Source organism: Heterodontus francisci, chromosome 7, assembly GCF_036365525.1.
Source record: "Heterodontus francisci isolate sHetFra1 chromosome 7, sHetFra1.hap1, whole genome shotgun sequence".
NCBI lineage: Eukaryota > Metazoa > Chordata > Chondrichthyes > Heterodontiformes > Heterodontidae > Heterodontus > Heterodontus francisci.
In genome coordinates this window covers 83,621,703-83,639,234 of record NC_090377.1, presented here as the reverse complement: position 1 = coordinate 83,639,234, position 17,532 = coordinate 83,621,703, and the positions used below count along the sequence as shown (strand labels likewise).

The 17,532-nt window shown below is 43.2% G+C and overlaps 1 protein-coding gene and 1 long non-coding RNA gene across 9 annotated transcripts in view; one reads left to right on the top strand and one right to left on the bottom strand.

Annotated features, from left to right (window-relative positions):
- The window catches only part of pde1a (phosphodiesterase 1A, calmodulin-dependent), a 615,382-nt gene that overhangs the window by 486,978 nt on the left and 110,872 nt on the right, over positions 1 to 17,532 (top strand). For all 7 annotated transcript variants that reach the window (XR_010975386.1, XM_068035559.1, XM_068035558.1 and 4 more), the window contains 2 exons: positions 5,708 to 5,821; positions 15,978 to 16,160. Coding sequence is in view for 6 of the 7 variants with exons in the window: in XM_068035559.1 (XP_067891660.1) it covers positions 5,708 to 5,821; positions 15,978 to 16,160 (297 nt within the window). In the remaining variant the exon portion in view is untranslated. The remainder of the gene's footprint in view (positions 1 to 5,707; positions 5,822 to 15,977; positions 16,161 to 17,532) is intronic.
- Positions 5,673 to 17,532, bottom strand: part of LOC137372120 (uncharacterized) — a 58,720-nt gene continuing 46,860 nt past the window's right edge. The window contains exons 2-3 of one of the 2 annotated variants that reach the window (XR_010975390.1): positions 13,456 to 13,656; positions 5,673 to 6,034 (exon numbers count right to left, since the gene is read on the bottom strand). This is a non-coding gene — a long non-coding RNA (uncharacterized lncRNA). The remainder of the gene's footprint in view (positions 6,035 to 13,455; positions 13,657 to 17,532) is intronic. The other variant, XR_010975389.1, reaches the window with a different exon arrangement.

The following is a 17,532-nucleotide window of genomic DNA, read 5'->3' as shown; positions in this document are numbered from 1 at the left end:
AGACCAAGGGATGCTCTTGCAATGCTTCAGCTGAGCATGAACTGCTCTGGAGGAGCCCTGCAGTACTCGCCGGACAGTGTGTCAAGATTCGTCGTGGTCTGCTGTATCCTGCACAACTGCCATCATGAGGGCACAGCATGAGGGAAGAGGGAAGATTGCCATCAGGTATACAGTGACCAGTTTGGGAGGAGGAGGCAACCAACATATTGACTTTCTGGCCAGGCTGTCCCTGATTGACTCATCCAACTGTGAAACCAGTGAGCACAACCCAATTCCCCATTCTACAATGGTTCCACATCTTACCTTTCCTCTGTCACTGACCATCACGGCGTCCTCTAGAATGCAATGCTGAAATAAAAGCCATTGTGAAACAATCGCTCCAGACCAACTTTATCAAACAAACCATTCAATATTCCATACACATGTGCATCCCCCTTAGCGCCTGTCTTTTATGTGCCTAGTGCTCCTACACAGTGCTACCCCAGTCGCTGCAGCATGCCTGGTGAAAGTGTGCTGACTTTAAATAGGAAAAACTGCAGATGCCTTGCAGGACACTCTCGAGTAGCTCTGACCCGAGAAGGCTCATCTTCAGAAGGCACCATCTCGGCATGAACAGCAGCAGTGTGAGCTGGCTGCTGACAGGCAACAACAAGGGCACTAGTGGATTGGCAATGGTGGGAGAAGAAATGCTGTCATCCTGACAGAGGACAGCATGTTCATGCTCCATGAAGCCAGTGCCATTCCCCCAAGGCGGTGCTTCAGCTGACCTAGAAATCTGCCGGAGGACTGATTGCTGAACTGCTGTGAGACCCTGCAAACTCTTTTGTACAGTGGCATTGCAGTCATGATGGCAGCAGTCTGAAAGTCCATGGCAACAAGATGAGATTGCATGACTCCAGTCTGAGCTTCCACTGCAGCATTCAAATGTTGCATAGCTTCTGCTTCTGCTTCAATGGAAGTTGAGACATCAGTCACCAGATGCTGCAGCGTGATTGGGTCTGCAGTTGTTCCCATGGAGTTGGCCACTGTGGTATATTGTAATATCGTTTGTATACTGCCTCGCTGTTGCCCTCTCTGTCGGGAGGTATAAATAAAAGTTTCAATATGACTCCTTCCAGTTAAGACATCATGTCAGTTTTACTCTGAAGACCCAACATGATGATGAAAGAATGGGATTAATTATTTTCTTGCACTTCATTTGAGAGATTACAGTTTGAAGAACATTCTGACACACTTTTTGGAACTCCCAAAGTCGATTTTGAGGAAGTTTGAGCGATTTGAAAGATTGCTTCATGTGTCTGCAATTGGTGCTCAGCTACAACTCATAAAAGGGTCAGTGGGACAAAAAGGGACTCAGCATTCGGTAAGTAAATGCCGTTGGTGCTGCGCAGATGGCAGGAAGAGTGGACAATCTCCCTGGTCATGTGTGATGCAACATCACTTCCTCCGGTGACCTTCACTTACAGTTTCTTAAGGTGGTCTGCTCTTAAGGTCGTCCCACAACACTGCTGAGCAGTTGGCATTGGTTGTATTGACTCTGTGTCTCTGTCTGAGTCTCCTGTATAGTGGTCAGTAGCCGTCTCTTCAAGGGATTTCCCTTGTCCCCTCAGATCCATCCACATATTTAGGGGGTTGGAGTGAGGCAGCCTGGACTGGCAGAGGATGAAAGATTCATGGCAGCTGCCAGGAAAGCAAGCACACAAAGGGAGGAAGCTTTTGTTGTGGTGCAGCTCACTTGGACATTGAGGGAGTGGAAGCCCTTCCTGTAAATGGATCTCACTGGCTGGTACCTGGATGCCTTGATAATCACATGGGTGCAATCGATGATGCCCTACACCTGGGGGAATCCAGTGATGGAGGCAGAACCGAATGTTCTCCGTCCCTGTGAGGCCATGTCCATCGTCAAATGAATGTGCTGTCTGGCTCTGACAAAGAGGGCATCATTGTCCATTGAGATGTAGAGGTGTGCAGCTGTTTACAAAATGCAACCAAGGTCCGCAGCTGATCCTTGGAAGGATCAGAGAAGTTCAAGGCCACAGTGACTTTGAAGGCTACTGGCAGGACATGACCAATGCTATGAAGTGCGAGGTCTTTGGTGATGAGGGCCCATGGTGCCAGAGGAGTGACGGCCCCGTTCAATGCCTGAGCACTGATTGTCCACTCTTCCTGCCATCTGCGCAGCACCAACGGCATTTACTTACCAAATGCTGAGTCCCTTTTTGTCCCACTGACCCGTTTATGAGGCAGCGGTGATGACCTGGGGCAGCTTTGACTACTCCCCACTGTATACTGACCTCCCCTCAGCTGTTCAGAAATTGACAACTTCTAAAACCTGTTCGCCTCTTTTAATATTCCACCCTCCCCCTTCAACAAGCTCTTGATGAGCTTTTAACTAATTTAACTGCCCTCAATTGGGAGGAGAGAGGGGTTCCATCCTGCCCTTCCACCACCTTGGTGATTATTGCCGGTGCTGGGATCAGCGCCTTGAAGTTGACATGTTGCCCAGCGCCAGTATTTTCGGGGGTCCTCCACCTCAATTCCCAAATTTATAGGAGTTCCGAAAATTCAGTCCATGGTGTCCCACAAGGATCTGTGTTGGTGCCTGAACTATTAATATTTATTAATGATTTAGATGATTGAATAGAAAGCCATGTATCCAAGTTTCCTGATGACACCAAGATAGGCGACAGCGTAAACATTGTAGATGGAATCATAAAATTACAAAAAGATATTGATAGATTAAGTGAATTGGCAAAACTCTGGTAAATGGATTTCAATGTAGGCAAATGTGAGGTCATCCATTTTGGCCCTAAAAAGGATAGAAAAGGGTACTTTCTAAATCATGAAATGTTAGAAGCAGTGGAGGTCCAAAGAGACGTAAGGGCCCAGGTACATAGATCATTAATAATACAATTAATAATAATATGTGGAATAATAAAGCAAAATAGATCATTAAAATGCCCTGAACAGCTAAGAAAATAATTAAAAAGGCTAATGAAATGCAAGTGTTTATATCTAAAGGAATAGAATACAAGGGGATAGAAGTTAAGCTACATCTACACAAAGACCTGGTTAAACCATACCTGGAGTACTGTGAGCAGTTCTGGGCACCACACCTTAGGAAGGACATATTGGGCTTGGAGTGAGTGCAGTGTAGATTGACAACACTGCCTGGACTCCAAGCACTAAATTACACAGAAAGATTACACCAACTAAGGTTTGGTTCCTTGGAATTTAGGCGGTGAAGTGGTGATTTGATAAAAGTGTTCAAGATATTAAGCATAATAGATAGGGTAGATGAAGACAAGCTATTTCTGCTGGTTGGGGAATCTAGGATTAGGGGGCATAGTCTAAACATTAGAGCCAAACCTTTCAGGAGTGAAGATGAGAAATACTTCTAAGTAAAAGGTGTGGTAAAAGTTTAGAACTTTCTTCCACAAATGGCAACAGATACTAGATTGATTGTTATTTTTAAATCTGAGATTGATAGATTTTTGTGAAATAAAGGTGTTAAGGGATATCCGGCAAAGGTGGTTATGTGGATTTAGATCGCAAATCAGCCATTATCTCATTGAATGGCAGAACAAGTTTGAGGAGCTAAATGGCCTACTCCTGTTCCTATGTTCTGAACAAATGATGGCTTTATTCTGAAGACACATTTGTAGACTTACTTGGGAATACAAGTAAAACCAAATCTGCTGTCAACTGCACTCCTGTATTCTAAAAGCACCTTTGAGCCATCAATAGTTTATTTTAGTGATTTTAACATTAGCAGTTATTTACTTGAATTGTGTTGCAAATTACATCATATAGTCATATTACTTTGCCATGTTAAAAAGGGTTTTACTGCTAAAATAATGGAGTTCCCAAAAGAAGTATTGTGGTTGTATCTATACCACACAGACTGCAGTCGTTCAAGAGGCAGCTCACCACCATCTTTTTTTTCTTTATTCATTCATGGGATTTGGGCATCGCTGGCCAGGCCAGCATTTATTGCCCATCCCTAATTGCCCTTGAGAAGGTGGTGCTGAGCTGTCTTCTTGAACCGCTGCGGTCCATGTGGGGTAGGTACACCCACAATGCTGTTAGGAAGGGAGTTCCAGGATTTTGACCCAGTGACAATGAAGGAACGGCGATATAGTTCCAAGTCAGGATGGTGTGTGACTTGGAGGGGAATTTGCAGGTTGGTGGTCTTCCCATGCATTTGCTGCCCTTGTCCTTCTTGTTGGTAGAGGTCGCAGGTTTGGAAGGTGCTGTCTAAGGAGCCTTTGTGCATTGCTGCAGTGCATCTTGTAGATGGTGCACACTGCTGCCACTGTGTGTCGGTGGTGGAGGGAGTGAATGTTTGTAGATGAGGTGCCAATCAAGTGGGCTGCTTTGTCCTGGATGGTGTCAAGCTTCTTGAATGTTGTTGGAGTTGCACCCATCCAGGCAAGTGGAGAGTATTACATCACACTCCTGACTTGAGCCTTGTGGTGGACAGGCTTTGGGGGGGTCAGGAGGTGAGTTACTCGCCTCAGGATTCCTAGCCACTGACCTGCTCTTGTAGCCACAGTATTTATATGGCTACTCCAGTTAAGTTTCTGGTCAATGGTAGCCTCTAGGTTGTTAATAGTGGGGGATTCAGCGATGGTAATGCCATTGAATGTCAAGGGGAGATGGTTAGATTCTCTCTTGTTGGAGATGGTCATTGCCTGGCAGTTGTGTGGTGCGAATGTTACTTGCCACTTATCAGCTCAAGCCTGGATATTGTCCAAGTCTTGCTGCATTTCTACATGGACTGCTTCAGTATCTGAGGAGTCACGAATGGTGCTGAACATTGTGCAATCATCAGCGAACATCCCCACATCTGACCTTATGATTGAAGGAAGGTCATTGATGAAGCAGCTGAAGATGGTTGGGCCTAGGACACTACCCTGAGGAACTCCTGCACTGATATCCTGGAGCTCAGATGATTGACCTCCAACAACCACAACCATCTTCCTTTGTGCTCGGTATGACTCCAACCAGCAGAGAGTTTTCCCCCTGATTTCCATTGACCTCAGTTTTGCTAGGGCTCCTTGATGCCATACTCGGTCAAATGCTGCCTTGATGTCAAGGGCAGTGACTCTCACCTCACCTCTTGAGTTCAGCTGTTTTGTCCATGTTTGAACCAATGCTGTAATCAGGCCTTCTCAAGGGCGATTAGGGATGGGCAATAAATGCTGACCTTGCCAGTGACACCCACATCTCATGAACAAATAAAAAAAAATGTAACCAGCGGAAAGCAGTAATATGGAGAGGGTGACATTCCCAGATGTGGAGCCAATGACAGAAGTCATTTCAACAGAGAAAATTGCATTTCCGCTGCTTTGATCGATAGTGTTATTTCAATCTTTCTAGTTTCAATAAATATTTAAACTATCTTTGTGTAACCTATCTTTGTGTAACCTATCACCTGAATTAGAGAAGCTTGGCAGACACATGTAACAGACTCTTATTTAAAAGAATTATTGTGAACTGATTTATTGTATCTTTCCTGAGGTCAGACCACTAAATGCTTTTTTCAGAACATAACTGCTTGTGACAAATTTTCTCACTTTCCAAACTTGTATTTTCAAATGAATAAACAGTTTACATTCATTTAGAATAAAGTATTCTAGAAATGGAATATTTAACCATGCTATGTTTGTTTGAAAGTTTGTAACGCAATATCTTTCCAATTCAGATTAAGATGTCTTGTGAAGCAACTAGAGAAAGGTGAGATTAACGTGGCAGATTTAAAGAAGAATATAGAATATGCAGCATCTGTGTTGGAAGCAGTTTACATTGATGAGACAAGGTGAGTTACTGTCTTTTAAATGGAAAGCCCTATGGCATAGTATGCATGTGATTTTTAACATACTTTAAAACACAATTTGACAATGTATTGACAATGATGATATACTTCATGTTTAAATTAAAAGACATGTTAACCATTTTCTTTCCATGTAATTTCAGGGGAGATTTTCTGCTTTGGTGCTCCTGTATATCAAGCCATTCCATGATCTTTTGCCTATTAAAATTAATGGTTGTAAAATCAGTGGGGGTTGTGCAAATTCACATCACTGTGTATTTTGGGTGTCCCGAAGTGGAACATCTCCCTTTTAAATTCTTCTGTGTACCATTTTTGGTGCACAGTATAATATGTTTTCATTAAGTTCCGTCTGTGCTATTTTAATACAGTTATTAATCTTTTAAATTAGTAAACAACTCGGTTAACATAGCAAAAGAAATAAATTAAGATGAACAAGTTCAACAGTGCACTAAAAATATCAAAGAGAGAACTATAACCTGTATAAGCCACTTGTATTAAAATATGAAATCTAAGCAAAGGTTGCATTTTACCTTTTGCCATGGGTACAAAACAGGCACTTGTTGTACAACCCACTCAAGTTTCCTTACAATTGAAGTTAAAGCAAAGAGAAATTGGAAGGGGTGTATAATAGGTGGCTTATCGAAATCCGTCCATTTTCTGCAATCACTGAAAGTTAAATCAGCCCTATTATGTCTTGCAGCCTTAGGCATGCATTTGTTCTGCCACATTTCATCACAAAGTGAGTTCCCTATCTCTGATGTTTTTTGCGGTTGAGGTGGAATGAAGCTACTTTCCATTACTCTCATGCACTTGATTAAGTTAGTTGCAGAGAATTCTTCATCTGGAAAGATGTTATATATATGGATATATTTATATATATTTCCTGCAATGACTCTAACGTTAACTTTATCACACTCACCTCTGTTAATATATCTGTTAATACACTCACCTTTGATTGAATTGCCACTACCTAACAGTAATATTTTTGGAAGAGGTGTTTGTGCCTTCAGTTGAGTCTTTTAGTTGTCCCTTGTTATAATGTTTTATATTTTTCTAATTATTGGGAGTTGACGTTTTGAGTAATCTCCCTCCCAATATAACATCATAATGTTTATATGCAGTGGCATCATGAATAGAAACATTGGTTGTTCTGAGATTAACTAATCAATAAAAGTTCTTGACATGAAATTAGTTGTAAATTATTAATGTTTGTGTGTGACATTTAAAGGATGCATATACAAAACTCCGAGGGCACATTGCTACTGTGACCTATTCAAGTGTGTTTTCTCTGATGCTGCATCTGATTCCTTTAACATAGTTGTTTTCTGTTTTGGAATGAACTTTAATCTCACTTGGAAGAATACAAAAATAGACTTCAGCTTCATCTTTATCCAGGTGTGGTAGAGCTGAAGAGCTCTAGATGTCCTTCCTGATCCTGAATGATACCAAATCCTGGAATCTGCATCCAGATCCATGAAGCACACCAACATTTATTTTCAGACTTTGACTGCTAATGAGGCAGGTCATTATGACGCACTGGGGTGTACTTTCCTTTGTGTGCAAATTTAAGGAAAGGTTATTAACTAAGTTGTCATTACAAGAACTTTTTGAAATCTTTGTACAGAGTTGAGAAGATACCTTTTTGTTTTTAATGGTAAAGTGAAGGAATCCTTATTTGTGATTTCTATGTTTCAATCTTTTGGAGAGGAGAATACTTTGTGATCAAAGTTCTTTCTCTTAGTCTTATTTCCTTGCTAAATTAATGCCTAATTAAGTCATGCTAACTTTTCTGTAATTTTTTTGAAGATATAACTATGATGGTGGACAACAGGGGAATGTTGCACACTTAGGGCTGAATTTTGTCAGCCTGTCACAGGTCCTGGCGGCAGCACCAGAAGTGGGTGCCATTGCCACCGATCGTGATTACGCAGCTGATGACCAATTAATATTACCGAGGAGTGGGCCCATCCTATTTCAGGACTGGGACGGGCTATGAGGCACTGATGGCGAGGTCAGATGACCAGAATATAGGTGCTGGCACCATTTTTTAAGCACTGCCAACCCTGCTTATACTGCGGCCATTCATTGATGCCATGAACCTGAAGTGCTGCTGGATTCCTCTGCTGCTGCTGTAACTCCTGGACCCCCCTCTACCACTGCTGCTATAGCTCCTGGACCACCCTCTCCCACTGCTGCTGTAACTCCTGGACCCCCCTCTCCCACTGCTGCTGTAACTCCTGGGCCCCCCTCTACCACTGCTGCTATAGCTCCTCGACCACCCTCTCCCACTGCTGCTGTAACTCCTGGACCCCCCTCTCCCACTGCTGCTGTAACTCCTGGGCCCCCCTCTACCACTGCTGCTGCTGTAGCTCCTAGACCCCCCTGTACCACTGCTGCTGCTGTAACTCCTGGTCCCCCTCTACCACTGCTGCTGCTGTAGCTCCTAAACCCCCCTCTACCACTGCTGCTGCTGTAACTCCTGGACTCCAAAATTATGAAATTAAAATTCCTTTATCTGAATGCATGAAGCATCTGTAATAAAATAAATGAACTAGTGGCACGAATAGAGGTAAATGATTTAGATCTAATTGCCATTACCAAGACATGGTTACAAGGAGATCAAGCTTGGGAAATGAATATTCCAGGGTGCACAATATTTCAGAGAGACAGACAGAATGACAAAGGAGGAGGGGTAGCCCTGATAGTAAAAGATGGCATAAGGACAGTAATAAGAAGGGTTCTGGCCTCAGAAGATCACAAAATATAATCCGTTTGGGTGGAAATTAGGAATAGTAGGAGTCAGAAAACACTGGTGGGAGTAGTTTACAGGCCCCCTAACAGTAGTTATATTATTGGACAGAACATTAAATGGGATATTATTGGAAGTATTGGAGCATGTAGAAAAGGTAATGTATTAATTATGGGGGACTTAATCTGCATATAGAATGGGACAATCAAATTAGCAACAGTGGTCTAAGATGAATTTGTAGAATGCTTTAGTGACAGTTTATTGGAGCAATACGCTGTAGAACCGATAGGGATAAAGCTATCTTAGATCTTGTGTAATGAAGCAGGGTTAATAAGCAATGTCATAGTAAAAGATCCACTGGGAAATAGTGATCATAATACCACTGAATTTCATGTTAAGTTTGAAAGTGACACATTTCAATCACAAACGAGAATCTTAAACTTAAACAAAGCCAAGTATGAAAGTATGAGGGGAGAACTGGCTAAGGTTAATTGGGTAAATAGACTGGAAGGTATGGCAGTAAATGAAGAGTGGGAAACATTTAAAGAAACAATTCAAAGGGTTCAACAAAAGTACATTCCGTTCAAAAACAAAACCTTGTCAAGAAAGACCCTTCCGTGGCTCACTCAGGAAGTTAAGGAGAGTATTAGACTAAAAGAAGAGGCGTACAATGCTGCAAAAGATAGTAGCAAGTCTGAGACTTGGGAGCGTTGTAGAAACCAGCAGATTCAGGAATGGTCCTATAGAAACATAGAAAATAGGAGCTGGAGTAGGCCATTCGGCCCTTCGGGCCTGCTCCGCCATTCGAAAAAAGATCATGGCTGATCGTCTAATTCAGTACCCTGTTCCCACTTTCTCCCCATATTCCTTGATCCCTTTGACATTAAGAAATATATCTATCTCCTTCTTTAATATATTTGATGACATGGCCTCCATTTCTTTCTGAGGTAGAGAATTCCACAGGTTCACCACCCTCTGAGTGAAGATGTTTCTCCTCATCTCGGTTCTAATTGGCATACCCCGTATCCTGAGACTGTGACCCTTGGTTCTGGATTACCCAGCCATCAGGAACATCCTCCCTCCGTCTAGTCCTGTTAGAATTTTATAGGTTTCTATGAGATCCCCTCTCATCCTTCTAAACTCTAGTGAATGTAGTCGACCCAATCTCTCCTCATACGTCAATCCTGCCATCCCAAGAATCAACCTAATAAATCTTCTTTGCACTCTCTCCATCGCAAGAACATCCTTCCTCAGATAAGGACACCAAAACTGCACACAATACTCCAGACGTGGTCTCACCAAGGTCCTGTATAACTGCAGTAAGCCATCCTGGCTCCTGTACTCAAATCCTCTTGCAATGAAGGCCAACATACCATTTGCCTTCCTAACTGCTTGCTGCACCTGAATGCTTGCTTTCAGAAACTGGTGTACAAGGACACCCAGGTCTCATTGCAGCTCCCCCTTTCTCAATCTGTCACCATTCAGATAATTATCTGCCTTTCTGTTTTTATAACCAAAGTGGATAACCTCACACTTATCCACGTTATACTGCATCTGCCATGCATTTGCCCACTCACAGAACTTGTCCAAATCACATTGGAGCCTCTTTGCATCCCCTTCACAGCTTACATTCCCCCCCAGCTTTGTGTCGTCTGCAAATTTGGAAATGTTACATTTAGTTCCCTCACCCAAGTCATCAATATATATTGTGAATAACTGGGGCCGAAGCACTGATCCCTACGGTACCCCACTAGTCACTGCCTGCCACCCGGAAAAAGACTCTCTGTTTCCTGTCTGTCAACCAGTTCTCAATCCATGGCAGTATATTACCCCCAATCCTATGTGCTTTAATTTTGCACACTCTTATGTGGGACCTTATCAAAAGCCTTCTGAAAATCCAAATACACCACATCCACTGGTTCTCCCTTATCTATTCTACTAGTTACATCCTTAAAAAACTCTGGTTGATTTGTTATTTTCATAAACCCATGCTGACTTTGTCCACTCCTGTTTATACTTTCCAGGTGTCCTGCTATCACATCTTTTATAATAGACTCTAGCATTTTCCCCACTACTGATGTAAGGCTCACTGGTCTGCAATGCCCTGTTTTTTCTCTCCCTCCTTTTTTAAATAGTGGGGTTACATTTGCCACCGTCCAATCTGTAGGAAGTGCTCCAGAGTCTGCAGAATTTTGGAAGATAACCATCAATGCATCCACTATTTCCAGGGCCACTTCCTTTAGTACTCTGGGATGTAGATTATCAGGCTCTGCGGATTTGTCAGCCTTTAACCCCATTAATTTCCCTAGCACTATTTTTTTACTAATACTGATTTCCTTCAGTTCCTCCCTCTCATTAGACCCTTGGTTCCCTAACATTTCTGGGAGGTTATTTATGTCCTCCTTTGTGAAGACAGAACCAAAGTATGTGTTTAATTGTTCTGCCATTTTTTTGTTCCCCATTATAATTTCCCCCGTTTCTGACTGTAAGGGGCCTACATTTGTCTTCACTAATCTTTTTCTCTTCACATATTTATAGAAGCTTTTACAGTCAGTTTTTATGTTCCCTGCAAGTTTTCTCTCATACTCTATTTTCCTCCGCTTAATCAACCTTTTTGTCCTCCTTTGCTGAATTCTAAACTGCTCCCAATCCTCAGACTTGCTGCTTTTTCTGGCAATTTTATATACCTCCTCTTTGGATCTAATACTATCCCTAATTTCTTTTGTAAGCCATGGTTGAGCCACCTTTCCGGTTTTATTTTTGCGCCAGACAGGAATGAATAATTGTTGTAATTAATGCACACGTTCTTTAAATATTATTCATTGCCTATCCACTGTCAACCCTTTTAGTAAAGTTCCCCAATCTATCATAGCCAACTCGCGCCTCATACCTTCATAGTTTCCTTTATTTAGGTTTAGGACCCTAGTTTCAGATTCAACTACTTCACTGTCCATCTTAATGAAGAATTCTGTCATTTTATGGTCGCTCCTCCCCAAGGGACACTGCACAACAAGATTGTTAATTAATCCTTTCTCATTGCACAATACCCAGTCTAGGATAGCCTGTTCTCCAGATGGTTCCTCAACGCCTTGGTCTAAAAAACCATCACGTACACACTCCAGGAAATCCTCCTCCACAGTACTATTGCTAATTTGGTTTGACCAATCGATATGTAGATTAAAATCATCCATGATTACAGTTGTACCCTTATTGCATGCATCTCTAATTTTCTGTTTAATGCCATTCCGTACATCTCCACTATTGTTTGGGGGCCTATAGACAACTCCCACCAACTTTTTCTGCCCCTTGGTGTTTCTTAGCTCCACCCATAGAGATTCCACATCATGATTTTCCGAGCCAATATCCTTCCTCACTATTTCGTTGATTTCCTCCTTCACTAACAACGCTACCCCACCTCCTTTCCCTTTTTGCCTGTCCTTCCTAAATAATGAATACCCCTGGATGTTCAGTTCCCATCCTTGGTCAGCCTGCAGCCATGCCTCTGTAATCCCAACTATATCATAACCATTTATATCTATTTGCGCTGTCAATTCATCTACTTTATTGCGAATGCTCCGCGCATTAAGACACAATGTCTTTAGACTTGTTTTTAATATTGTTGGTCATCTTAGCTTTATTTTGTACTATGGCCCCATTTGTTTCTCGCCCTTGTTTTCTCTGCCTTCCACTTTTGCTTCTTACCTTTCTGTCTTTCATTTCTATCCTTGTTTCTCCCTCCTCTGTCTACCTACTAAGATTCCTATCCCCCTGCCATTCTAGTTTAAACCCTCCACAACAGCACTAGCAAACACCTCCCTGAGGAAATTGGTCCTGGTACTGCCTGGATGCAACCCATCCAGCTTGTAATGGTCCCACCTTCCCCGAACCGGTCCCAATGTCGCAGGAATCTGAATCCCTCCCCCCTACACCATTTCTCCAGCTACATAGTCATCTGATATATCCTGCTATTTATGCTCTTGCTAGCATGTGGCAAAGGTAGGAATCCTGAAAATCCTACCTTTGAGGTCCTACTTTTTAATTTACATCCTAACTCCCTAAATTCACCTCATCCCTTTTTTTAGCTATGTCGTTGGCACCAATATGTATGAGGACAACTGACTGCTTCCTCAGAATGCCCTGCAGCCACTCAGAGACATCCTTGACAGCACCGGGGAGGCAACATACCATCCTGGACTCTCTTTTGTGGCCACAGAAACGCTTGTCTGTTCCCCTTATGATTGAATCCCCTATCACTAAAGCCCTGCCACTCTTCTTCCTCCCCTCCTATGCAGCAGAACCACCCATGGTGCCATGAACTTAGCTTTTGCTGCTTGCCCGTGAGCCATCTCCCCCAACAATATCCAAAATGGTATATCTGTTAGAGAGGGGCATGGCCACAGGGGACTCCTGCACTACCTGCCTTCCTGTACCCTGCCTGGTGGTCACCCATTCCCTTTCTGCCTTTGCAGCATTTGCCTGCGGTGTGACCACCTCGCTAAACATGCTATCCACGATCATCTCAGCATCATGGATGCTCCACAGTGAATCCACCCGCAGCTCCAGCTCCATTATGTGGGTAGCCAATAGCTGCAGATGGATACACTTCCTGCACACATGGTCGTCAGGGACACTGGAAGCGTCCCTGATTTCCCAAATAGCGCAGGAGGAGCATATCATGGGTGCGAGCTCGCCTGCCATGACTTCTTACCTTTAGATTACTTAGTTACTTCCTTTAATCAAAAAATACTAATTACGCTAAGGGTCTTGTTCTACTCCAAATACTACCTACTGCAATCTAAAGTCCTTACCTTTACTGTTGAAGCTAATGGACTGCAGTAGTACAAGTAGTACAAAAAGTAGAAAAACTCACCTGAACCTACTTACCAATCACCTGCTTCCCTGCGGCCCGCATCACTTTTTGAATCTTGATGTCACTTGGAATTCCGCCGCCTGAAGGTCCGAAAGGTATGCCTCTCCTCAGCTTCTCTCGGGTCTCGGCCTCTCTGCCCCTGTTCGCGCCCTTTATCTCTCCCTCTCTCTCGCTCTGCCTCTCCTCAGCTCCTCTTGGGTTCTGTCAGATTGGAAGTTGGCAAATGTTACACCACTTTTCAAGAAAGGAGGTAGAGAGAAAACAGGGAACTACAGGACAGTTAGCAGTCACTGGGAAGATGCTGGAAACTATTATTAAAGAAGTTTTAACATTGCACTTGGAAAAGCATAGTATGATTAGAACAAATCAACATGGTTTTACTAAAAAATAGATCCTGTTTGACAAATTTATTCGTGTTTTTTGAGGATGTAACTAGTAGGGTAGACAAAGGGGAACCAGTAGATGTAATATACCTGGATTTTCAAAAGGCATTCGATAAGGTGCCACATTAAAAATTCATAGGCAAGGTAAGGGCTCATGGTGTTGGGGGTAATATATTAGCTTGGATAGTGGATTGGTTAACAGACAGGAAGCAGAGAGTGGGCATAAATGGAGCATTTTCAGGTTGGCAGACAATGAATAGTGGGGTGCCGTAAGGATCAGTGCTGGGGCCTCAGCTATTTACACTTTATATTAATGACTTGGATGAAGAGACAGAGAGTAATGTATTTAAGTTTGCTGATGATACAAAACGATGGCCCCGAATCTGATGGCCCTCTCTGCCTGATTGTCAGGGTCGGTCCAGTAGACCAGCCCTCCTGAACAGGGCATTGGTCACCTCCTTGTTGCAGCGGTGGGCTCTTGCCTCGGAGATGCCACAAGTTCCCAGTGGATCCCTGGAGAGAGGCGGAGACGGAGAAGTTGAGAGCCACGGTGACCTTCAAGGCCCATGGTCATTGGATATCCACCAAAGCCCATGGGTCGCATCTTGTCCTGCAGCATGGTGCATAAGTCTGTGATGGCCTCCCTGGAGAGCCGTAGACTTTTCTGGCAATGCTGCTCGGACATTTGGAGGTAGCGAGTCTGGTACACTCTCTGGCGTGGATAGGCACTTCTTGGCATGGACGGCTACTGCCGTTCTCCTCTTGGAGCTTCACAGGTCCAGCTGGATCCTGGATCTCCCTCCCTCTGAACTGCTGCTGTGCGGCACGGGGTTCCACAAAGACAGGATGTATGAGATTCATGCCAGCTGATCAGTACCCCTCCCATGTGCTGTCCTTGCAGAGACGACCTTGGCTTGGGACCTTCCCATTAGTACTCCCCTCTAAATATGTGCTAATGTCCCTCAGTGTCCACCCTTGCAGAGAGCCCAGTACCTGAGACTGCACCCACCTGACCCTTGCACCCAAGAGTGAGCCCACCCGTATAGAAAGCCCAGCACCGCAGGCTGACAATGGCCTCTGTTCCCCAGTCTTCCCTTATCCAATACTCCCCATGGCTGCCTTCCCACTGTCTCACTGAGGCCTCGCCTCGGTGCTGCCACCTTTAAACGACTGGTGATCCCTGTGCACCGTTGACTGAATTTAAAGCCCCCATAAAATTGTGCTCAGTTCAATGCAAATGCATTCTAACTAGTTGTTCACCAATTCAAACTGCAGTCCCATCATGATGTGGCAGCATTGCTGCGTTGGTGCTTTCCTACCGCTGACAAAATCCGAAGCCAACGTCACGACATCAGGTTTCCGGGCGAGCACATCTGCCCCAATTTTTCGGCCCCCCACACCTCTACTCCTGCTTCTGCTGGCCGGATAAAATTCAGCCCTTAGATTTTACACAATCTTTTGGCAAAGTTCAATATTGGAGATTAATAGTAAAAATCATCGAGGTGTTGTCCAGGAAAGTGGTTTAAAAACAGGAAATATGTATAATTTGGTGGGGGAGTCAAAAGCAAAATCTTCTAAGTTTATAGATGGTATTAGCACAGGACAAAGAAAATAAGGAGGAACAATTAGATTTAAATGAGTTGGATCTTTTAGGTATCTGGACCAATTACATGGTATATGAAGTTGAATACAGTGAAGTATATAATCACAAATTGGGATGAAGGCTCTGAAATAATGGTAAATGTTGAATGGAACAGTTGGGAAGCATACTGAATAGGAAATGAATTTGGGTTTATTATTAAAAATCATTAAAATCATCAAGTCAGGGCATGGCTGCAATTTATTAAAAAAAAGACAAAACCAGTTACTGTGTTCCATTAGCAGAGGGAAAAAAAGTTACTGCGAAGGCATAGGTTAGATCCCATTCTATGATATTGATCATATTGGAAGTAACCTGGAGCAAATATTTACTTGACGTCTGCCTCAAAGTGTGTTTTACAGATCATTCATTTGATTTGTGTACTTAATGAAGATAAGCTGAATTCAAAAGGCAGTCTCTTTGGATTAATCTTTCTTTAGGAGGGAGTAAATTCAGGATGTCTTTTAGGTCTAAAGCTCTATCCTCTGTTTTCTCATCAGACGGCTCTTGGACACTGAGGACGAACTCAGCGACATCCAGTCAGATTCCGTTCCATCGGAGGTTCGGGACTGGCTGGCATCCACCTTCACAAGGAAGATGGGGGTGATGAGACGAAGGCCAGCAGAAAAGCCTAGATTTCGCAGCATTGTTCATGCTGTTCAAGCTGGCATTTTTGTTGAAAGGTAGATGGAAGTGAACCTGCGATAGATGTTTACACTAATATTTGTAATTTGTAAAAATTGAAAGTTACTTGTAAAATTTTAATGTTGGTGTTTTTAAAAATATTGTTGAACAACTTCCATTTATGCTTAAATGCTCAGTGTCTTTCAACACATTAAAACATACAATTTTGTGGCCATAAGAGAAAACATATATCTGTACACATAATTTCATCAGCAACTCAACAGTTTACAATTGTTTTTAACATAATTATTAGAGTTAAATATCAATATTATTAGCAGGATCGTAAATGGCTAATCCCACATTCCCACTGAGTGCAGGTCAGAAAACCTGGACTGCTATTTTGGAGCTCTATCTCTGGTCTACTGTCTGTGACTGTGAGAAAGGTAAACTATCCACACTTGTCCTTCTTGACCTGTCTGCTGCCTTTGACATTTTTGACCTCACCATCCTCCTCCATTGCCTCTCCACTGTCATCCAGCTGGTTAGAGCTGCTGTCGCCTGCTTCCATTTTTATCTAGCTAATCATAGTCAGCAAATCACCTCCAATGGCTTCTCTTCCTGCTTCTACTTCTGGTATCCTGGCCCTTCCTATATCTCATCTACACACTACCCCTGGGCGACATCATCAGTTTTCACATGTATGCTGACAACGCCTAGCTCTACCTCACCACCACTTCTCTCGACTCCTCCACTCTCTTTAAATTATCAGACTGCTTGTTCGACATCCAGTGTTGGATGAGCAGACATTTCGTCCAATTAAATATTGGGAAAATGAAGCCGTTGCCTTTGGTCCCCACTACAAACTCTGTTCTCTAACCAATGACTCTATCTGTCTCCCTGGCAATTGTCTGAGGCTGAACCAGCTTGTTCACAATCTCAATGTTATATTTGACCCCGGGATTGGCTTCTGACTATATATCCGTGCCATCACTAAAGACGTCAATTTCCACCTCTATAACATCGCCTGACTCCTCCACAGTCTCAGCTCATCTGCTGCTGAAACCCTCATTAATGCCTTTGTTGCCTCTAGGCTTGACTATTACAACACACTCCTGCCTGTTCTCCCACCTTCTACCCTCCGTAAACTTGAGGTCATCCTTAATACTACTGCCTGTGTTTTAACTCACACCAAGTCCTGTTCACCAATCATCCCTGTGTTCACTGATCTACACTGGCTCCTGATTTAGCATCACTTCAATTTTAAAATTCTCATCCTTGTTTTCAAATCCCTCCTTGTCTCATCCCTCCCTATCTCTAATCTCCTTCAGCTCTACAACCCTCCAAGGGATATGCATTCATCTAATTCTGGCCTCTTGAGCATCCCTGATTTTAATCACTCTACCATTGGTGAACGTGCTTTTAGCTGCCTGG